The sequence below is a fragment of the Pyxicephalus adspersus genome, chromosome 9 (genome assembly GCF_032062135.1).
Source record: "Pyxicephalus adspersus chromosome 9, UCB_Pads_2.0, whole genome shotgun sequence".
Taxonomy (NCBI): Eukaryota; Metazoa; Chordata; class Amphibia; order Anura; family Pyxicephalidae; genus Pyxicephalus; species Pyxicephalus adspersus.
In genome coordinates, this window is record NC_092866.1 from 43,750,550 (window position 1) to 43,772,848 (window position 22,299).

At 36.1% G+C, this 22,299-nt stretch overlaps 1 protein-coding gene across 1 annotated transcript; it reads right to left on the reverse strand.

The window, feature by feature from the left end:
• Positions 1-211: 211 nt before the first annotated feature.
• Positions 212-21,728, reverse strand: TSPAN32 (tetraspanin 32). Its single transcript, XM_072421730.1, has 8 exons — positions 21,485-21,728; positions 18,889-19,003; positions 15,919-16,016; positions 13,204-13,278; positions 8,173-8,274; positions 7,906-7,986; positions 5,935-6,018; positions 212-1,259 (listed from the first exon to the last, which is right to left on the reverse strand). The coding sequence occupies exons 1-8, from the start codon at positions 21,548-21,550 to the stop codon at positions 1,095-1,097; spliced, it is 786 nt and encodes a 261-aa protein (XP_072277831.1). The 5' UTR covers positions 21,551-21,728; the 3' UTR covers positions 212-1,094.
• Between the last annotated feature and the right edge of the window lie 571 nt (positions 21,729-22,299).

Sequence of the window (22,299 nt, forward strand, 5' to 3'; positions counted from 1 at the left end):
TCAGTGGCAATGATTGATTTTCTAAAAGTGATTTTTTTGGAAAATGTCAGATTTACTGCTTTATACATAGACCCCCTAGAATTTATATTTAAAATATGTTATGAGTCAAGATTATTTGATAGAATCCAATGAATAAAACATTCTGCAAGACCACAAATCAAAGGTACTTTTTCAAGCTCAAGAAAAGTTTTTTCAAAATGAAATGGAACCATTTTTTTTACAATAATTGTTTATTAAAAAAATAATAAAACATACAGTTAAGGGTATTACTAGACCATATTGTACAACAAACATCTGTTTAGAAAATATCTGAAGTTGTAATATTATAGATGTGTACACATTACTGTATATTTTATGCAGGAATAAGTACAAAAAGAAAAAGAAAAAAAATACAAAAAGCCATTAACTTTATATAGAACTGGTCTAGTTTACTATTAAATACTATTCTAATATACTAACCCTAAAAAAGTATGTAAAGTCAAAAAATAAACTTTTCTTACTCCATTATGGATTAATATACCATTTAAACATTATTTTATATTTGTTCAATAAGTGCAAAAATACCTGTTGATCCTGTCAAAATTTCATAACTGTCCTGTGTCTAAATTATTCTGCCTGTGCTATCTCAAACACAATGAATGAGCCCTTTATAGTAATTCTTATCTTGGATTACAATGAGGAAGGTTTCTGGAGGCAGCTGGACGGGGTTGACTTAATTTCTTACAATTTCAGGGTTTTATTTGAGCATACAACTGGCAAGTCAACAGATATTCCTCTGTACTTGCAGAAGCTTGTACATGTACATGTATTGCAGAATGTTGCTGTATATGTTTTTATCCAGCCTTCACATTCTGTGCATTTTAAGATATATTTCTTTTCTGGCTTTGGTCCTAGTTACTGTGCAGCACTAAAAAAATCTCCATATTTTATATCTGGAATTAAAGTGAAAGTGATGTACTGAGGCACCATATTGCCACTTCTAGTTTCTTACCCATGATATCAAAACAATACTCAAAATAACGGGCTACTATGAGACTGAGACTCCTTTTTGGAGGTATTTTCATACAGAAGGCAATGTAGATAAAACAAACCATTTATTGTGTAGAATGGTATGGAAGAAGCTGAGAAAGTGGGGTATCCTGTGTAGTACCCGGGTGGCAGATTAAAGGATTGTTTGGGCTGTATTCTCCTCTGCGACCCCAGATGTTTCCTCTCGGTAAAGAGAAGTAGAGAAAGGAAGTAAGCACCATGCCATAGACCTGTAGAGAGATACAGGAAATACAAAGTAAGGACCACTCATGGAAACTATGGTTTTATAATATAGCAAGGTCATCAATAAATGTAAATCGGTCCCATTGATCTGTAAGTTTATAATACCACAACAAGATACCATTAGCTGGCAGGTTACCCTTCTTGAATAATGATGGGTATAGCTCAAGTATTTTTGCCTCAATACACTTATTTTTGGAAAGCTGGAGGCCTACTGAAATACCCCTTGGCTTGGGATAGACATGAGACAACGATCAGATGCTAGGAGTTGTTTCAACTCTTAAAAGGGCCACAGAAATGACAAATTGGTATAAGCAGCCACTACTGAATTCTCCTATAAGATTGCCGGTTCCATGAATTGAATTCTAATCCTTTAAACTCAACGCTGCCTGATTTGCTGAATGCAGGGATAAGTAGTTCTGACACTCGTACAACATGCCTTTTCCAGAACTGTGAATGATACATACTTGGCAGACACAACTAGCAATGGTGGACCCCATTCTTCTGTTATAAGACAACCACTTGAAAAGACATATGCCTACATTCTGTAAGTGTGCTAATAAAACGAGAATAACTTTGAACCTGCTGATGCTCTAGAGATACATAATCTTATCCTTCCAATAGTGCAGGTAGTGCACAACAGCCATCTTATGTTTATAGCATCTTAATTTAGATTTTTAAGTGTTAAGTTAACATGACATGTGAATGAAGTGTGGTGGTAGTAAGTGTACTTGAAGAATTACTGCCCTTGTCTATTATTGCATGTCATTTATAGGGTACCGAAAATGTCGGGGTAAAGCAATATAAAAAAACACTTTAGTAACAATAGTTGAATATAAAGGCTACATTAATGAAACGGGACCCTGTCACAAAACATTTCATTATAATATTAATCTTCATATAGGATGTGCATTTATTACCTTACACATGTTTGATATCGTATATATTATGTATGTGTACTTCTTTTCTTTACTTCAAAAAATGACAATGTATGTTTTGCAAACATTCAGACCACCTTCAACATATGCGACTACTTTGCTAGCATACAGTAACCCCTGAAAAATCCCTCAGGCGAAACGTGTCAGACTTATTGGCTGAGCGCAAACGATTCTGGTATAGGTATTTGTGGTTTTTAACACGGTTGTCACTGTGTCTGTACAAAGTAGGTTACCTATGTCTACCACCTTGACTTGTTGATTATTGGATCCTTGCTTAAGAGAACACTACCTTGCATTATTGAATTAATGTATTCTATGAGAAGTTATCACTGAATACAGTTAAAAATTTGCCTAAAAGAACTCTGCCTGTCTATATTTTTTTGTTCTTCTTATATGTGCATTTATTATATTTTATGGATGCTGTTTACCTGTAAAATGTTACTTATGCAGTCACCCAAAAGAACTGCTACTTTGTGCTGCAACCCTAAATGAGATAGTATACTCAGAGTCGTCCCTTAAAAAGGATTTGAACTCTATAGGCTGTGTCAAAAAAAAAAAAAAAAACAGGAAAAGGGCAAAAATCTAGCAACCAGTATCACCTGCGATCTACCTGCAACAGATCTTTTTCCACCACTTGCTTACAATAATTTGTTATATATTGTGTCATGGTGTGGAGGTCGCCGTATTGTTATAGCCAAGGCTTTGCTTCCTCATGTCAAAGCCTCTACCAAGAAGAACAATTCACACTGTAAAATAAAATACAACTTACACTGCAGATTTGCAGCTGTGAGGGCTACCCTGTAGGTAAAGTGCCCCGGCAAACTTAGAGTCCAGGTATTTTTCACAATCAATGCTAAGCAAAGGGTTTTTTGGGTGTACTGCCCAAATACCTTTTCTTGATGCTCCAAATAAAATGGAACAGCTTTACCTTTTGGGTTGAAATCCAATTTAATCGACACTTAAGACATGGATTTCAAGAAAAAACATGCTTCATATTTTTTACATAAGGCTTGTTCCTACAGCCCCCTGCCAACCCACCAGCAGCTATGGTAATCTGAGCAGAAATAAATGGCTCATTTTCACTGACCCCAGTGGTAAATGCTCGTCATAATACATAGGCCTGAAAAATACTGAGATCTGAGTTAAAAAGAATAACTGACTGTGAAGGCTGCACAGTGTAACAGATGTTTAATCACACATCCTCAGAGCTGAACATCTAAGTTGAAGTCTTTCAGACTTTGGCCTGGATTTTGTTCCACAAGAATACTTTCCCTCAAGCTCTGTTTATTTTGTCATTTCTTCCTTTCCTTCTGAGCACTTTTTTTAAACAAAGAAATGTTTAAGATTTCCTTGCAAAAACCATCTCCTATTTGGGAATCAGTTGTATAATAGATGGGCTACAGAGAATATTAAATGTAATTTCAACAGAGCAATGAATATGAAATGATGAAACTCATAACCACCATTAACACAGTTTAAAACAGCGTCCGCCAACCGGTAGTCCGCAAGAAGATTCTGGTGGTCCATGGCTCTTGCCAGTGCACCCCCGAGTGGAATCAGGAGAAGGACCACGCTGGGGGGATGCACCGACCACATCCCCGTACAAATCCCTGGCTCAGGGAAGTGGGCGGGCTGTGTTTCATGAAACAACCCGCCAACTCTCCCATTGCAGGCTCAGATCTGCGATGGCAGAGTGAGCGGGGTTATGGTGTTACAATGTCATTATGGGGAGGTTCCTCCCCTTTGATTGACAGCCGACTCCCTGCACAGTCAGGAGCTGGTAATTTTAGTGGTCCGCGGATCCAAAAAGTTGGCGACCGCTGGTTTAAAACACTGTTAATCAACCACAACCTCGCTAGGGAACTTGTCCCATGTGCTACCCTATGGCATAGATCCATATGAAATCTAAAGAAAAATCTGTGACCGTAATATTCATCAGATTCTCCTCCTATTTTTGAGAGGTTAGAGTAAACTAAGAATATGATTGGTCTCCTTTTATGTACAGTAGGATCTCGCCTATCTGGTCCATGACTACCTGGCCTCCATACTATTCGGCCTAGTACGGAGTCCGGAAAAAAAATCTTCATTCTGAAATGCCGGAGCGGCACGATCCTCCTAAATGGTGCTCGTTGAGACGTCCCTGCTGCCTGCTCTCCGGAACTGTTAGCAGATGTCCGCAGGTGCGGAGAGAGGAACACTGCCTGTGTGTGGAGGTGAGTATTGTACTTTAATATTGGAATTCCGGACTATCCAGCTTTTTTGTTATTCAGCCTACCCTGCTGCCACTTAAGGCCAGATAGTCAAGAGTCTACTGTACTTAACAAAAGAAGTTTAAGGTTCCTGAACTGATATTATATCTATTGTATCTCTCTCCCATATACCAAAGTTACGTGTAAAAGCGGGATACCAAAATAGAAACTCACAGCAACTATTAAACAGACGATTTTCTTTTTGATGTATCTTATGTTTGAATAAACATTCTTATACTAGCTACATACAGTTACATTTTGCTTTACATTTAAAGCCCAATGGAAGCTCAAGTAAAAACTTATAATTAAACTGAGGTGAAAAAAACCCACAACTTATGAAATGTTTTCTTTGGTTTTTAATTCAGCTCCAGCATCAGTAAAAATTCCAGAGCCTGGAGTGTAAGAAGCCGACCATTGCATTCTCTCACTAATATAGTGATCCCATATGTGGCTGAAGTGTCAGAAAAACACAGAAGGATTTTCAATAAACATTGCATTCCTCTGTCTTTCAAGCCCAGCAAGAGCCTGAACATATAAAAGACTGAACACCCAAACACAATTGAAATAACTTGGTATTGCAGTGCAGCGAGGAATGCAAATGTCTATACATTGTAAAGACAAAATGCTATCTTAACAAAGAAATAGTTCAATATGGGTTTTTAGGACCATCAGTCCTACATGTCAGGCAGTTTTCCTACTAAAGAACTGAAGTTCCACTTTTAAAATGTTCAATCAGGCATGTCATTATCACTTAAAGAGACAGGCAATGTCCCTTCTGCAATATATCTTGTTACCTGTCTGATCACACTGAGGAACTGTCAAAAAAGGTCAACTGCACAAACACAATAAAGATGGCTAAATATCACAAGGAGGAAGAAGAAAGAATAAAGTGGGCCCTGAGACTGAATGGGGACTAGTAAATACAGAAAGGTTTAGATTTGCTTTAAAGAAAAGAGACATTCTTTTAACAACAGTAAATAATACATTTTGGAGAGAGGACAACCTGCAAGAGGCATTTTGAACAACTAATTATAACTGGGGTGCAGAGCCTTTGACAACATTTGTCTTCCACAGATATTGCCTAATTTTTGTATTATCGTCTGACTTGACAATGATAAATGCCTTCGGCCAAGTAAACAAAAAGATTAATGCCTATGCAGACTTCCTGACACCAAGAATGTTTTTTTTGTAGCAATAACAAGGTGGTTTCACAAATGTCATACTTCCTAACATATTCTTTGACAATCAATATCAGAGACACTTTTCAATATTTGGAGACGTTTCCAAAAAACAGAATTAAAATAAAAAAATACAAATGTACATTTAAAAATGAAAATGTTGGTGGTACTACAAGTTATTTATTGATCCATCACAATCAGTTTGTTATAGTAAATTTAAGAATGTTTAAGTATATAGTTTCACTACAAAACATTATGGTGTGTCCAAGTTGAAGCTACCAAGCATGGTGCAGAACCTACCGTAAATCCTAGGGACAGAAGCAGCAACAGTCTAACCCAGTGTAAATGTATGTGCAAAGAACTAGATATTGTTGAGACACAGTCCTGTAAAAAATAGAGAGAAGTAAGTATTTGTCATACATTTATTGAAATTGAAAATGCATTTATAAACCAACCCACATGGTAGTCTTACTATCTTCATTAATCTATTATTGCCATACCATGATATGGAGAAGTCACTTCCTATCTTATATGGTATTTTGTTCTGAAGTCAGGTTCACGTGCTCTACTTTTTTATTCTTTCCTCCTTTATTGAATATACCCCTGTTGTCAATACTTTTAAAGCTGGGCTGATGAAGATGCAGGAGAGGTACCCAGTTTAAGGTGATGGAGTATTGTACATGTGGAGCTGGAACCTATCTAACCTCTGTGCCAGCCAATATGTAATATAATAAAAGGCAGTATCTGTTTCTATACATTGCAACACGTAGCTCTTTTCTTCTCTGTCTTTTTATTTGTTATTGTATGAAAATATGTCTATCACGAATGTGTGCACATCGCCATTTAAAAGCGGAACTCTAGCCCAAACCTTCTGTTCAACTTTGGAAAGATTAGGATAGGACTAAAACCTCTGTCTTATTTGTTACTTATATGTGTGTATTTACATCTAATGTAATGGGGGGGTTCCCTAACTGCCAACATTAGAACAATAAATATTGGAGCAGGACAAGGACTCGAAGCAAAAAATACAAAACGGGCCCTAAACCTTTACTATGTTAATTATGAAAGTGTCGCTACTTTTTTGGATAGAATTTATTGGATAGAATTTTTATTACTTTCTGTATCTGTGATACTCCAATAGAAAAGAAGTGAGGTCAGATTTTGCAATAGGGCCCTAGACGGTAGAAATCAAGACGCTCTAATGGTTTACTAGTCCATCTACAAAAAAAATTAGGTTTTTCCAATATTGAGCTTGAAATATTAAGAGTTTAATTTTGAAATTCTTTTAAAAACCATTGAAATAGAATTTCTGTATGCTCTCTTCCAATAGTATATAAATATTCTAGTCTTTTGTAAACTTCTTTTATTTTCCCAATCTCTGCATCTTCTGTTTCATATATATATATATATATATATATATTTATTTATATATATACACAGTATATATTGGCTAGATTATACACTGCTAATTGACTACAAATATCCCAATAACTGGGTGAAAGTTTAAGGCCTTTTCTAATGGACGTTCCAAAAGACTATTCAAAATAAAGTAATTTTATCTATTTTAGCACTCCTCCGGTTTAATATGGTAGCATTCGTTGCATCCTTCCCCATAAGGATCCTTCCTGTGTACTTCCTACATCAGAAGAGCTAGAAAAATAGTTTCTGGATGACAAATGAAGGACAAGTCTATGCTTTCCTGACATTTTTACAGCTTTCCTAATGACACCCAAAGTTTCTTTAACAGGCAGTGGACTACATGCAGGATTCGAACACCTATCTGAACCTTTCCATTCGCTCTTTTGCTAAATTATGACATTGCCTATTCAGCATTATTTTGCCTTCGAGAAGGCTGGGTAAGCAACATCCATAGGTGTCTGTTAGACCAGTGGTCCCCAACCTTTTGGAGCTCGTGGGCCACTAAATGTATGGACTCCTGACAGCATGGGGAGCCATGTGTCTCTCAAAGGGGAAGAACATCTAAGCCTGTGATGGGAGAGTGGGCTGGTTGTCTCTATAGACTCAACTGGCCCACCGCCCTGAGCCTGCAATGCATACGGTAGACATGGTCCGCGGCTCTGGCCGGTGTGCTCCCCCAAGCGGGGTCCTTCTCCTGAGTCATGGATCACCGCTTGTCTCTGTGCTCTCACGGCCCTGTCAGTGGGGTTGGGTACCCCTAAATAGGTATTTTTACTTGGATGTAAATAGCATATAACTATTTCTGAGCCACTACTTTGTCAACAGTAGTTCTTAGTAGAAAATTGGACATACTTGTTCTTCTTTTCTGCTCTTGCAAAAATTGTGGTTGTCAGGTAGATTCAGATGTCCCCCAGTCTTTCCACAGCACTGAAACTAAGAACATAACATCATTATTGGCCTCTGCTTTTAATAGAAGCTGTAAAAATGAAGAAGAAGAAACCTAGAAGCAAACAAGAAAGTAGTTGAACGAATACCGCTACTTTTCCCGATTTGCATAACTGGTGCCATTTCTAGCAATTAGTGTAAGGTTTATACTTCTAATTTTGAGAACATGCTTACTATATCGTGTGTTTGTACAAGCTGCTTCCGTGCCTCTTCATTAGCCCTTCTAAGAACCTGATCATAGATATTATCATACACGTCTAGAAAAGAAGCTTCAACCTGAAAAAAAAGATAGTTACATATATTATGCAGCCAGAAGTGAGCTCCCACAAATGCCAAATCTGCATAAAGAATGTCAAATATGTGTCATCACTCCGTTCCATTTACAAAATTGGTTTAACCTTGCAGATAGAGGGTTTGTGGAGCATTCTGTATAAACACTTGTGTAGAATGTACATAAGCCATAATGTGTATTTTAATTCAGAATGGTGCTGATTAAATAATAGATAGATGTGGCTTGTGAGTATATCATAACTTGATCTCTTCCTGCATCTATCTTCTAATGTAGGTGTAGGCGGGTCATCATAATATAGGGTTGATTCACTAAAGAAGATTAGGCTGTTCATTTACCAAAGCTAAACTAAACAAGAGATAATTCACTTAGATTAGTGGGGATATTTTCAGCCTGGCTATGAGGTTGCGGTGCGGTAACTGCTTCATCATGCCCATTAGTGAATGGTTGCCGCCAGGGAGACTCTACCAGTAGCTTCTCCCTGTGCCAGCCCCATAGAGAATGACTGAGGATGTCAGTAAGCAGTATTGTACTGCTCACTGCCACCATCTGTAAAATGTTGATCTGGTGCTACGGTGTAAGACAAACGAGCGTCAAGAGGCCATCTGCTGTGAGCTGCACCAAAACACCTAATCCTGAGTCAGGTCTGCCCTAAATTTGGTAAAATTTAAGTTTGCAAAGGATATCCAATCACATGTAAAGAATTATTTTTAAATATAATATTTATTATATCATGTATAGACTGCTATAGTAAGTAGGGGACTACATCATTCACTAAGCTAAATATATTATCCCTGCCGAGTAATAAGTCACCTTTCTAAGTGAACTGCAAACATTCCTTTACTCAATTAAGCTTAGTTAGTTGAGAATATATTCTTGTACATTCTATAGGTTTACCTTAAAGGCACCTTGTATTATATGCATATAGCAATGAATGTGCTGCTGTATATTAGAGCGTATATTGTGCTTTCATCAAGAATAAAAGATTAAATGATTGCGTTGGAAACACAGCGAAGTACAAGACAATAAACATACTGTAATGGAGCCCCAAACTTTTCTCTTTATTAAAGAGACAATGTTGAGTTAGTAAAGATTTAAACTAGAACTCCCTTATAGAGTTGGTATTATATTCACCTTTATAAACCCCTTATTTACATCATTGCAGCTTTTGGACAATTGTAGATGTCTGTGTCCCATTCCAACTTGTCTCTTGTGCCTTGTCCTCCATTGCTACAGCACAGAAGACACAGCATGCTTACTGCCATAGTGGGAGTAATAATTGAAAATCCTTGGAAAAGTAGCACTTCTCTGTCTACCTGTATACTATGCAAAAGTAACAAAAAATGTTTTGTCTATGCATAACATTTTAAATAATTTAAAGTACTGCTATCCTTTACAATGCAAATAGATTTTCATGGGGCACTCCTCTGTATGTATTTAGCTCTGCTGTCCCTATGGTTGGCGGTCACTGTACATAAGCAGCAAATAAATAGGCATCTCTAGGGTTCACCACACTGGTTAACCACAACCTCATAACTTTACCAAACCAGTCACCCAGCTCCTGGGAACCATTTCACTTACCAAGTAAGAAATCATTCTAGGCCTAAAAACAGATCCCTGAGAAGTTTTAATTTCTAGTTTTTGTTGTAAGCAGGAAACAGGGGGAATTAAATGATGCTTATTAAGTTTATTGAGAGTTATGTAACTAAAAATGGCTTCAATTGTTCTCCGGGTGCCACAACTGCCTGCTAAGATTTGCACTTTACAATTCATCTTCCAGGTATGGCACTGCTTAAGCAATGGAAGGTAAATGATCTCTATAGGCCTGATTTAATAAAGATGATAGACTATTATGGGAGGACCTGGGTGAACCAGCAAACCTGGAATGGATCTGGTTCAGGATTTAAACTATTTGCCAACTAACAGCAAATGTTTTTTAGGAAATACATTCCAAGTTTTCTCTCCTGTGATAGTCTGTCTTCTCCGGTTATGAAGAGTTTTATTAAATCAGTCTCAGTCAGTGTTCCTTTTAGGGAGAATTCTTTTGAATAGGAAAATTCTCCAATGACAAAAACACTTTTTTTTATTACGGTGGGGAAGGCTCTTTGCCCTGGTGACGCCCGCAACCCCCATCTCTTGTTCAGATGGCATGGGAAGGCATAGGATATCTACTCAATTGCGTAACACAACGTAGTTATATCCTATACATGAGATTTGGTATTATAGGATGTACCTAAATAATCCAATCATTTAAACACAATCAGGCAGCACAATCAATCATCTTGCATCACACAGATGCTGGTAGATCCCCAAGAGGTAAAAAATTTAGTAAGTGAGTCAACCCACCAGCTTTCAAAATTAAAAAATTTGTTTAAGGGTAAGTTACCCCTTGAAAACACGGTCAGAAAAAGGAAACGATAGAGCATTTGTACCTATAAACAAAAGAGTAAATACTTATTGTATATTGCCCACCATCAGCAAATGTAAGCATCCCTCGAGTAAAATGGAATCATTGCCCGATTCTGAAACTGACACGTCTATCTCCTGTATCTCGCATTATGTATGGTGGATCCCACCATCAACCCCAATGTCACTGTTGTGTACTACTGTGCTGTTCTAGATTGTAAGCTCTTCGGGGCAGGCTCCTGTGTCAGTGTCTGTATTCATCTGTCATTTGCAACCCCTATTTAATGTACAACGCTGCGTAATATGTTGGCGCTATAAAAATCCTGTTTATTAATAATAACAATAATAATACTATTAATATGTATTTTGTGCAGCGTTGCTTTAATATCCTCTTGCAGAGAACTTCAGTTTGGAGATGTACATGCACAGGAATGACATGTCACATTGAATGAGGAGTACCATCGGAGCAGATGGCTTGCTCATAGAGACACGACTCAAGTGGCACGAGTGTACTGTACACCCGATTTATAAATGAGCCCTTTGTCTGGCAGCTTCTCTTCTTCTTGCTGACACCATCACAGCTGAAGTACTAATTTGAAGTCTCTCCAGCATTCTAGTAACCATACAGTAATATTATAGAGTCCCGGGGGAATGCTTAGCATTTGTAACTGTTCCCAACTCCATGAGACTTCAATAAGAAATGACTAAATATAAACAGCTGCCACCACCCCCAGTAATCTTTCATTTATACCATTAATTTAAAGAGTATTTAAACCCAAGATCTTTTTTTGTTTGTTTGGCACCATGTGAATCTATTGCATATTTTTTGTTGGAAGATTCTTCCAGTAACAACACTTCTGGCCAAATGGTTAACTAAATGAATGAACGCACATTCAAGCTGACAAGTCGCTGTCATTCAGTTATCAACAGCCTTGTCAGTCTGCCATATATTCCATTGGTCATTGAGCAACCTATTACATCTAACTGGGATTTAAGGTTTACATACACTTTAAAGCTGAAGTCAAGGAAAATGTTTATTGTACTTTTGCAGCGGGGCACTAAATACTAATTCAGGTCTAATGGACAAGTAAAGAGGGCTTTAACTTTCTTTATCTGATTTTCCCGTAGCAGCCGGTATGCTTCCCTTCTCTCCAACACTCTGAGCTGTAGGTGGACCCCTGGCATCCTTACTTACAATGCAGGCCTAAGGGTCCTGCACCATAGGGAATGATGTCAGAACCAGCACAGTGGGTCTTAGAGAAGAAGCTGCAATGGCACAGAAAAGGAGCCTTTTGGGGCATGAGAATAGGATGAATAAAATTCCTGCAAAATCTAGAAAGTATTTGTAACCCCTCAGAAGAGAAGTCACAATACCCCATCTGACAATGCCTTTACAGTAAGTCCCCAGGTTACATACAAGATAAGGACTATAGGTTTGTTCTTAAGTTCAATTTGTATGTAAGTCGGAACAGGTACATTATTTTAATAAATGCAATCAAGACTGATGTTTGTCTCAACATAATATTAGGCAGCGTAGTGTCAGTTACTGTATAAAATCCTCACTGTGAGTTATTAATAAAGCAAAAAAAAAACTTTATGGAGCCTAGACATTCAATACCTTCTGGAGCAAGCTGTGCTTTGATATGCAAAAAGAAACAAATGCAGAGTTTGTCTTGGTCATTAAAGTTACAAGATGCTATAGATCAGCTCAGCTCTTAAAATCACCCAGAACCTCAGCTGTGTTTAGCAAAAAATTTCTGCACTCTGCACAAGAGCAAGCAGGAAAGCCCGTTCGTATGTAGGAGTCGTCCGTATGTCGGATGTCCTTAACTCGGGAACTACCTGTATTTGTTTTTTTTTCCTCAAGGATAGCCCCATCTTTGTTCAGACCCAGGAACTTGGGGGCCGTGTATGGGCAATTCTCCCACTTAGCAGGCCGTGCACACAACCAATAGCCAAACAACCAATAAATTATTATTGGAATCAGGTTTACAATTGTAGCTATTTTCATACAATTTATATATATATATATATATATATATATATATATATTTATACAATAACATTATTTTATTGGATTATATAAAGAAATCTAAAAATTAAGAATGAATATATAAAATAGAAATACACTGTAGTCATTATTAGCGTCCATAGTAAATGGAGCTCATCATGTTAATCTAACCATGGGCCATAATGTGTTTCATAAAACCTATACTTAAACATTTTTGTCACATTCCTTTTTTGAAACCTAGATTTTTCCCACGTTTACAAAATTAAGCTTTAAAGAAGAATGACATTTACAGCAGCTCTGGCTGCAAAGGGAACATTTGTACCCCTGCTTATATGGCCTGCCAACAAATCTATATCTTTTAAATATATATTTATAATCTCATTGAAACTATGTAATTTTTTCTAAAGTTTTAGATATGCAATACTTGCGTCTCCACACATATCGGACTTATGTATAAGGAAAGACAGCGTGTATGATATGGACAGAACGATCAATCTACCTGGCTTTTACATTCTTGGGTCCAGGTTAATCCAGCCATCAATATACAGAACAGGAAGCCAAACCCAATGAAGGCCTGCAAAAAGGAAGAGACCCTTGGTTAAAAATAACATTCAATTTATAGTTCAGAATTTCCTAAGACAGCCACAAATTTATGTAGTATATAGTAGTGACACCTGCTGGCCAAACTGCATATTACAGTCACTTGTTGTGGAAGAGTGAAAAGCTCAATTTAATGCAAAAAGAAAATTTCTAAGTAGCATGCTTATAAAAACCTAAATTAATAAATCCCTGATCCAGTTTAGGATTGGTCATATATTTAGAACATATTTGCACAGCAAAGCTTTACAAACCTTTATACCCAGAATCTGGATATCCTATTTTTAGCACTGTGTAATATGTTGGCACTATATAAATCTTGTTTATTATTATTATTATTATTATTATTATTATTATTAATAATAATAATAAAATTAATAATAATTAGAAATACAGGTCTTAGTATCATCATAACCACCAGCATCCATAACATCAAAGCAAATATTTTGACGGGTAAATCATTTATTTATCTGGGATTCACCAATAAAGGTGATTTGGCACATTTCTGCACACATCCCATGTGCTGCAGACAAGGATTTCAGCCTAATACCCTCATATGGAATTTAAGGAATCTGACACTTGTCCTTATCTACCTAGGTCAGAATAAAGCTAAAGCTGCTATACATTGAAAGGAGCCATAGCATTTAATGACCAGTAAATGTGATAAAAGTTAAGGCACAATAATATATCTGGATGGAACTGTTTTGTATTAGTATGCCCTCAAAACATATTCAAACCCATTTTTTATTTTTGATAAATTAGTGAATGAGTAAAACTACTTTACTCTCTAACCAGGCAGAATTGGCATTAAATGAAATCCCTCTAAATTGAGAGAAATCCGTTCTTCAGTTGCCATTAGAAGTTGCCCCATTTTAGGAGGTCCACTCTATTCATGTTTTATGTGAATAAAGAGTAATTCTCCCTATGGGGGCACAGACAGAAGACATTAGGACTATTAGGGGTCCTGATTCCTTACCATGAAAACCTAGCATGGCTTTAGATAGAGTACTTATCATAGAAGAGTTTCTCCATAGCCTATGGCAATGCTGGCATAGGGGGCACAGAGCCACTCACACCTCACAATGACAGTAAAACATTCCCATGCACAATAAAATGCCCAAATTTGCCACTTTTCCAGTCTGCCAGTGTGATTAGTCTGGCCCCTCGCCATTTGTAGCTTTGATGTTTGTTTTCGTGTTCTGAAAGTAGTATGAAACCTGGAGGAAGTATATTGTGATGAGGTCATTCAGGTTTGAATACACAAAACTGGAAAATCAAGCCTGTATTGCTTTACAAATCAGTCTTTTGATTGTGTTAAGGGTTCAATTTAGGAGTTACAACTTGAAAATTAAGTGTAATTTGTAGGGTTAAAGTTAGGATTTGGTTTTAGGTGGTTAATTATAGGTGTTAATAATTGTCCTATAATTAGCCCCTACAGTATTACTTTATGATTTTTTGACTGTTGAATTTAAGGGAGTGAATATAATTTAGAACGATCAAAGTTACCTATGTGCTTGCCTGATATAAAATTGAATAACTTTTACAAATACTTTTTCTATGGAGCAGAACTATACAGAACCAGTAGAGGGCAGCACCATTTACCAGATGTTATCTTTATAGACAGTAATATTCACCAAAGCATCAAATACTCCAAGGGGTTTATTTACTAGTTATTATTTTGGTCTTCCTTTTTTGTATTTCACCGTTTATCCAAATTGTTCAAAATTCCAACACATCAATTCAATTATTACTTTATTTAGGATTGTATTGTTTTGATACATTTCTTTTTAAATATACTTTAAAAGAAGCAATCGATAAATGATCCATGGATCTAAACAGAACTTAGGCATTGCTGTAATAAATTAGTAATACACTGTATACCAAAAAAGCGTGCCTTGTAGCCCATAAAAGCCTGAGAAGACAAATGTAATACAAAAGGATCTAGTGTAGCAATGAAAATGTTTGCACCTATGAAGGTGGAGAATAATTAATGTGTGTTGTGATGGGTTATTTTAAATACTATATATTCATTGTACACTCACACACAAATATATATATATATATATATATATATATATATGACGCTAAACATATATATATATATATATATATACACACACACACATACAGTATAAATATATATATATTGGCTGAACTTGGGCAAACAGATTTATGTAATCAACTGGGGATCTTACAAATGATTATGATTATTTGGACTCTTAATTTGTGTTATTCTCTGCAGATAAGACAGATCTCTTCATGAAAATATATCAGATAATTAGAAAATGACCAATAAGAAGTTACCCAACTTCATCATTACTAATTGCCACTCTTCAAATCTAGAACATTTAGATATACTCATAATACAAAATATTTAATCCAAGGATTGCTATGCTAACAAAGACCAATGGTACAATTTTTTAGAGAGAGATTATTTAGTTTGCATTACACAGCACTCACAACGTCACCTGTATAATAAAGAAAGAGAGGAATTGGAGGAAATGGAGTTATACATAGAACAGGAAATGTGTTTAAATAGCAGGTAATAATATCGGTCTCTATTTTCCAATTTGCGTATCATGCATCTTCTCCATACGCACTTCCTCTGCTTACTTACAGTTGCCATGAGAGTTTGAGATTCTCGATGAACGGAGGCGACGCTGACCAGGACGGTGAGAAGAAGCAATACAGAGACACTGCTGCCATATAGGATCACTGCAGAAAGAAGAAGAATTTATTGTAATTTAGTATGTATGTATGAATACATTTTTTCATTCTTAAGGTGATGGAAAATTGGTATTACTGAACTATATAACAATCTGTATTGAAATCAAATATTTGTAAATGCAGATCAAAACCCTAATTGCACTTTTTGTTATATTTAAAATATTGTTTTACTTTTTCTATCACTGTGCTGTCTATCTCCTGTAAACTTTTACATGCTTCCTATCTACATTAATTTCTATATCTGTTGGATGCATGCCATTTACCTAGATCAGCTTCATCTGATATTATTATTGTTATTATTAAACAGTATTTATATAGCTCCAACAAATTACGCAGCTCTGTACATTAAATACGGGTTGCAAATGACAGACAGATATATTGACACAGGAGGAGGAGAGGATCCCACACAGAAGAGCCTTTATGTCAAAAAGTGGACCATTAGTGTGCAATGCATGTCGGCATGGCTGATGGAAGTTTCCATGATGGGTGCATGCAACAAGATGACAATGCAGCAACACACCTGGGAAACAGTAGTCATATCACAACAAGAAATACTTTAAAAAGCATATTTTTATCATAAGACAGCAATCAGACAGTATACTTTTATTGCCTGCCTGATTACAACTTTTCAAGTTTTTAATTTTGCTTTATTACTATGATTGTATTTTATTGAAAGCTGCAAATTTAAAGCCCTTCTCCAGCTTTTTCTTATCCTACCTTATACCACTCCCTCCAACTATTTATATGAATAGTTTTATTATTATTTGTTTTAGATTTATATATACTGTATTTAGAAAACATATAAACCTACAATAAAAAGAAAAAAATAAATATAACAACTTGAGATCATTTCCCCTCTCCCCCCCTGCACTTTTGGTTATCTTAAAGTGCCCATTCAGATAAGTACTTATGTATATATGTATACTATATGTAGTAGATAGATTCCCACTGTGTAGATGTCTGCAGAAATTGTAGATGTATTATCAGCGATGATGTATACTGTACTGCTAGATTATGTTTTAATCTGTCTATGTGGCACTTCCTGCTGAGCATCATCTGTAACGGCAATCTATAGAGATAAACTATTGTCCTCCCAGGCTCATCTCCCACACTACAGAATCCTCATTGTACTCATCTCAAAGAATTCTCATACAAGGTTACATTTTTATACCATGTGCTGTTATTGATCTGCATGTTCATTGCATGCTAATAGAGTTTATCTTTGCATCATCTTTGCCAACATCCTGGTTGGCCAAAATTTTATGTGACTTTATTACTGTATATATGTTGTTATAGATTTATTGTCTGGATATTGTGATATTACAATACTCAGTATCAGTACTTTAAATACTTGGTAGCTGCTGGATATTCCTTGTTTCATATACCATTTGAAGTTTTTGATGGTAAGATATCTATAGTTTGCTGTGATGGTTATTAGGAGGCGTTTTCTTTTCTTCTATAGAAGGTGCTGGGGCACACAGAGGTATACAGAAATATTCTGGTGGTCATAAAAAGAGTTCAGAATTGTGGCAGGGAATCTCTCTATTGGAATAGATCAGGACACAAAAGGACACTAGAGGTTTTACCTAACTCAAATGCTTTATCTTTAACTAAAATGTTATGGGTAGCCTAACTTTTTTATGTATACAGACCCGTTTAGGTTACAATGGCATATGATGGTTACTTGGCTCACTATACAAACGTTTTGTCTTAAAATTGTGCATCTTATGTTTACAAAATTTCCCATTTATCCAGGGCATGTAATGGCTAGTAGTAGTCATCATCTGTTATATACCATTACCTTTTCAAAACCTGTTTTCAGCTGGGTATTTAGTTTAGTGTCAGGAACACACACCAACACTTATATACACACAGGTCAAGACAAATTTTGATTGTCCAGAAACTGGGATGACAAATAGGATCCTGTTCTTCATATTAGGATTAGTCTTCCTGCATTCGGTGGCTATTAATGATGGGGTATGTTTCTGATAATAGAACTGAAAAGAGATTTGAATAAGCTGCAAAACATTGCAGAGGAAGTCAAATTGAATGTGACTAACTACTACAAGCTACGAATCTTACAAATCATTGTCACCACTGTAGAGCTCAAGAAGTCAGGCATCACCAACAGAACCAAATCAGAGAAAAGGGCTTCTAACTTCCAAAAATGCAAAAAAATGCTTTTCTTTAGAATAGCAGAAAAAATCAGTTTGTTTTTAGCATTTTCAGAAGCTTTTTAGACACCTGCCACTCTTATATTCTTACTACTCATTTCTCTTTCTCTCTGTGTCTTGATAACATTTACACCCATCATAACCTGATGTCACAGTAATTAATTTTAATTAATTAAAATGTACCTTAATGAGAACAGCAATAAAGATTATACAGAAGATTAATACCACTATTTAGCATGAATACATTTTAACATAATTAATTTCCCACTTTTAAATAATTTTCTTTGTTATAACACGTTGCTATAATATGGAAAAACTAATACTGGTAATCATAATTTCAGTTTGATGTCCTTGAATATAAAAGATTAGCTGATAACTTGATTGTGCTGATCTTTATGCTCAGGTACATGGATTGATGTGATAGAACAATTCCACCCTTTACCCAATGGGCCAGGTTCATTAAATCTCTCCAAGACTGGTAAAGTTAGACCAGTATGGGAGAACCTAGGTGATCCAACAGACCTGTAATGGATTTCTTAAAAATCATTTGCTCTTAGTTGGTAAATGTTTTCAATCTATTCCAGGTTTGTTGAATCGTTGAATTGTCTAGATTCAGCAGTCTTGGGGAGCTTTAAAAAACCAGACTCAATACACTAATCATAAGGCAGACATGCGATTCTACTTACTGGCATGGTGCAGGTCTCTGATATGACTTCCAGATGGAGACGCTCCGATGAGTATGGTGAAGTGAGGACTCAGGACAGTTATAACCGTCACAAAGCAAAATGCCACTGCCAGAAGCTTTAAGAAAATTCCAATTAGAGTTCAGATATACATACTTATATATCACAAGTACAAATGTGTTATGTGAATTGTATGGTATATTTAAAAAAGGAATATTCCAAAAAAAAAAAAATTCCTGCTTTACAATGCACAAAGTGAACACTACAGTGGCAAAGTTCTAATCTGGAAGTCATTATTTTCCTTTAGACTGCTGTATTGAAGGATGTTTTAATCATGGAATTAAATATGAATTATTGTTGTCAAATGAGTGTTGGATGGTCTTCACCATAAAATTGGCAGTAGAGTGTACATTAAATAGTAAAAATTATTTATGCTATGGGGCAAAGAGGTTGTTGTGCCTATTGTATTTAGGGCTATATCAGAAGAGCGATCCTGTCCAGGTTACAAATCACTGCAATAAATAACCAGACCCATGAGAAGTCTATGTAATAGAGATCTCTGGTATAGGGGATTTACCAGCATTCTTAACCAAAAACAGATTCCATACAGGTAAGAAGAAACCTGTCCTGTGTGACTCTACTGCTGGGTGATGCATCGCTAGTATTGGAGTTGACTTTGAGACATTAGCCTTACTAAAAAATAGATCTAATAAAACTTCTCTCATTTTTCTCATTCTCATATTTTATTAAAAGCAGCAATTTTAGTTGCATAAGTTTGCACGACTACAATATGTGGAAGCCACATACCCTGCAAAGTGCAGCTCCTATTCTAATCTACATAAACAGAGCATACACCTGTCAAACCAGACCTCCATAAAGGTACAAGAGATCCATGTTTTCCCTATGGGCCTGATTTATAAAAGCTCTCAAAGGCTGGAGAGGATACACTTTTATCAGTGAACCTGGCTGATTCAAAAAATATGTAATGAATCTGGTCTAGGATTGCAAATTTTTGCTAACAAATAGCAAAATACTTTAAGAAATCCATTCCAGGTGTGCTGGATTACCCAGCTTCACTGATGAAAATGTATCCTCTCCAGCCTTGGAGAGCTTAAATAAATCAGACCCTATATGTTCTCTTTTACTATCCCAATTTTGGCACTAATATTGCAGAGCCACCTTGATGTGACATCCAAATATTTGTGTGCAACTATAACTAATTTGTATTATGGTTTTGTGAAATACACACTTTTAATTACTTAAAAAAACAATTTAATTCTAACAGAATGTGCTGACTTTTGTACACGTAGACAGGTGTTTTCAGCAAGGTGACTTAGAAGTTAGCACTCTAAAGCTAGGTACACAAGTCCAATGGTTCTCACCCGATAATCGGCTCAGGGCCGATATCGGACGAGAATCTGGCGTGTGTACAGCGCCCGTCGTCCATCGTCTGAACGACCGTCCTGCCGGGTCCGCGGACGATGGACGACGAACGATCCCAATGCAAGGGAAGGGGGAGAGCGCACATCGGGGTGCTGCTCCATCATTCTCCCCCTCCCCTCTCCATAGCAGCAGCTTTACATTGAATCTTGGCCAGTGCACTATCTGATGGAGTTTGTATGTTCTCCTCTTGTTTGCCTTGGTTTGCTCTGGGTACCCAGTTTCTTTTCACATTCTAAAAACATGCTGTTAGATTAATTGGCTTCCCCCCAAAAAACTGGCCTTAGACTATATTAAAGACATATGACTATGGCAGGGACATTAGATTGTGGGCCCCCTTTGAGGGACAGCTAGTCATGGTATTGATATAAATATAGGCTAATAAAAATAAAGTACATAGCACTGGATCTGTGTTCCAACTTTCTGAGATAGGGAAGAGGGGCAATTTTTGAAAGCAACACACCCCTTGTCTCTGATTGTTTCAAATCCACAAAAATACATCAATACATTATATGTATCAGTTTTGTATGAATTTATAAACTCCTAGAACAAATATCATCCAGTCTGAAAAAAGTAAGAAAATGAAAGACAAATTTCTATTGATACTTCCTACATCATGATAGTGTTTGGTTGTGAGCAATACAATAATGTATATGGTGGATGTTAAAACACAGTTTTGGCTTTATATATATATATATATATATATATATATATATATGAGTATTTATCAAAATTAAAATAAAAATTAAAATAAAAACAGAAAGATTTGTAATAAACTTGGACATTAAAAGAGTAAATATGCTATAATAAAACACTCAAATATCATAAATTTTAATTGATTCCCACCAGGGAATATTTGAAGGAATGTCAGATTCCCTGTTTTAATATTAGAACCCTTTACATACTGTTTTGTATATTGTTTCATATGTCACATATCACATATGACAACACATATATCATATTAAGTATGGTATATCATATTCTTCATCATGCATAACCTATACCAGATATAAATAATTTTAAAAAGCTAGAATTCTTTTACTATACACATCATTTCTTTGAAAGTTCTTAGATATAAAATAATACAGTTCACAGCTGAACTTTGGCAAGAATTCAGAAGTATGGACTTGTTATGAAATAATAGAAATGATGTCATTACCAGGATGAAGAGGCAGCTGACCAGCAGTTGGCATCTGGCGACTCGAACCAATATCTGATGTCCCATAATTGTCCCTTTAGTGCCGCACTCTGTAGGTACACTGGTACAACAGGCGTGTACACTTAAATTGTGGAAAACACGTTAACTCACATGCTAAAATAAACTGAGCCTGCAACATGTTAAACACATTAACCCCTCTGACAAACGCCTTCCTGCTGTCGACACTGCAGATTGTGATAAGTGACAAAGTGACCAAGGCAGGAACTCAGTGCATGATGGGATATGTAGTTTATAGTGGGTTCTCCTAATGCTTTCTAAAAAAAAAAGGCCAAAAAATAAAGTGGATATTATATATATATATATATATATATATTTTTTTTTTTTTTTTTTTTTTTTTTACTTTTTGTATTTTTGTAATACTATACGGTGGAAGCTTTCCAACTCTGCTGAAAATGCTAAAATAAATGAAATGTACAGAGAATATTCAATAAATTATAAACTGTATGCTAGATGATTTGTAGAATAATTTGTTTCTAAATTTTAGATAAATGGGTGAATCTTGGGTAAAAACATTTATAATTGGATCCCAGATACCTTTCTTGCATGTAACTGGATGTCTGACATAGATTCATTTAACTTTATTTTACCACCCTTTATCAGTTCAGTTTATTAGATTCCTAGAAGAATGCAGCAGATTTGCTGCGGGTGACACATCACTGCACAACTTTTGTTTACTAGTGGGGGAATAACATCTTACTGGTTGAGCAACCAAAGGAGCCACTTCACCAAGTTATCTATTTCCAGACTTGTCACTG

Excerpts from the sequence above, each read along its gene's own strand:
- TSPAN32 (XM_072421730.1), bottom strand. The coding sequence starts at position 21,550 with ATGGGACATCAGATATTGGTTCGAGTCGCCAGATGCCAACTGCTGGTC. Across the intron at positions 6,019-7,905 it reads AGAGCAGAAAAGAAGAACAA|GACTGTGTCTCAACAATATC; the intron begins GTATGTCCAATT and ends TATTTTTTACAG. Across the intron at positions 1,260-5,934 it reads TTCTGTCCCTAGGATTTACG|GTCTATGGCATGGTGCTTAC; the intron begins GTAGGTTCTGCA and ends ATCTCTCTACAG.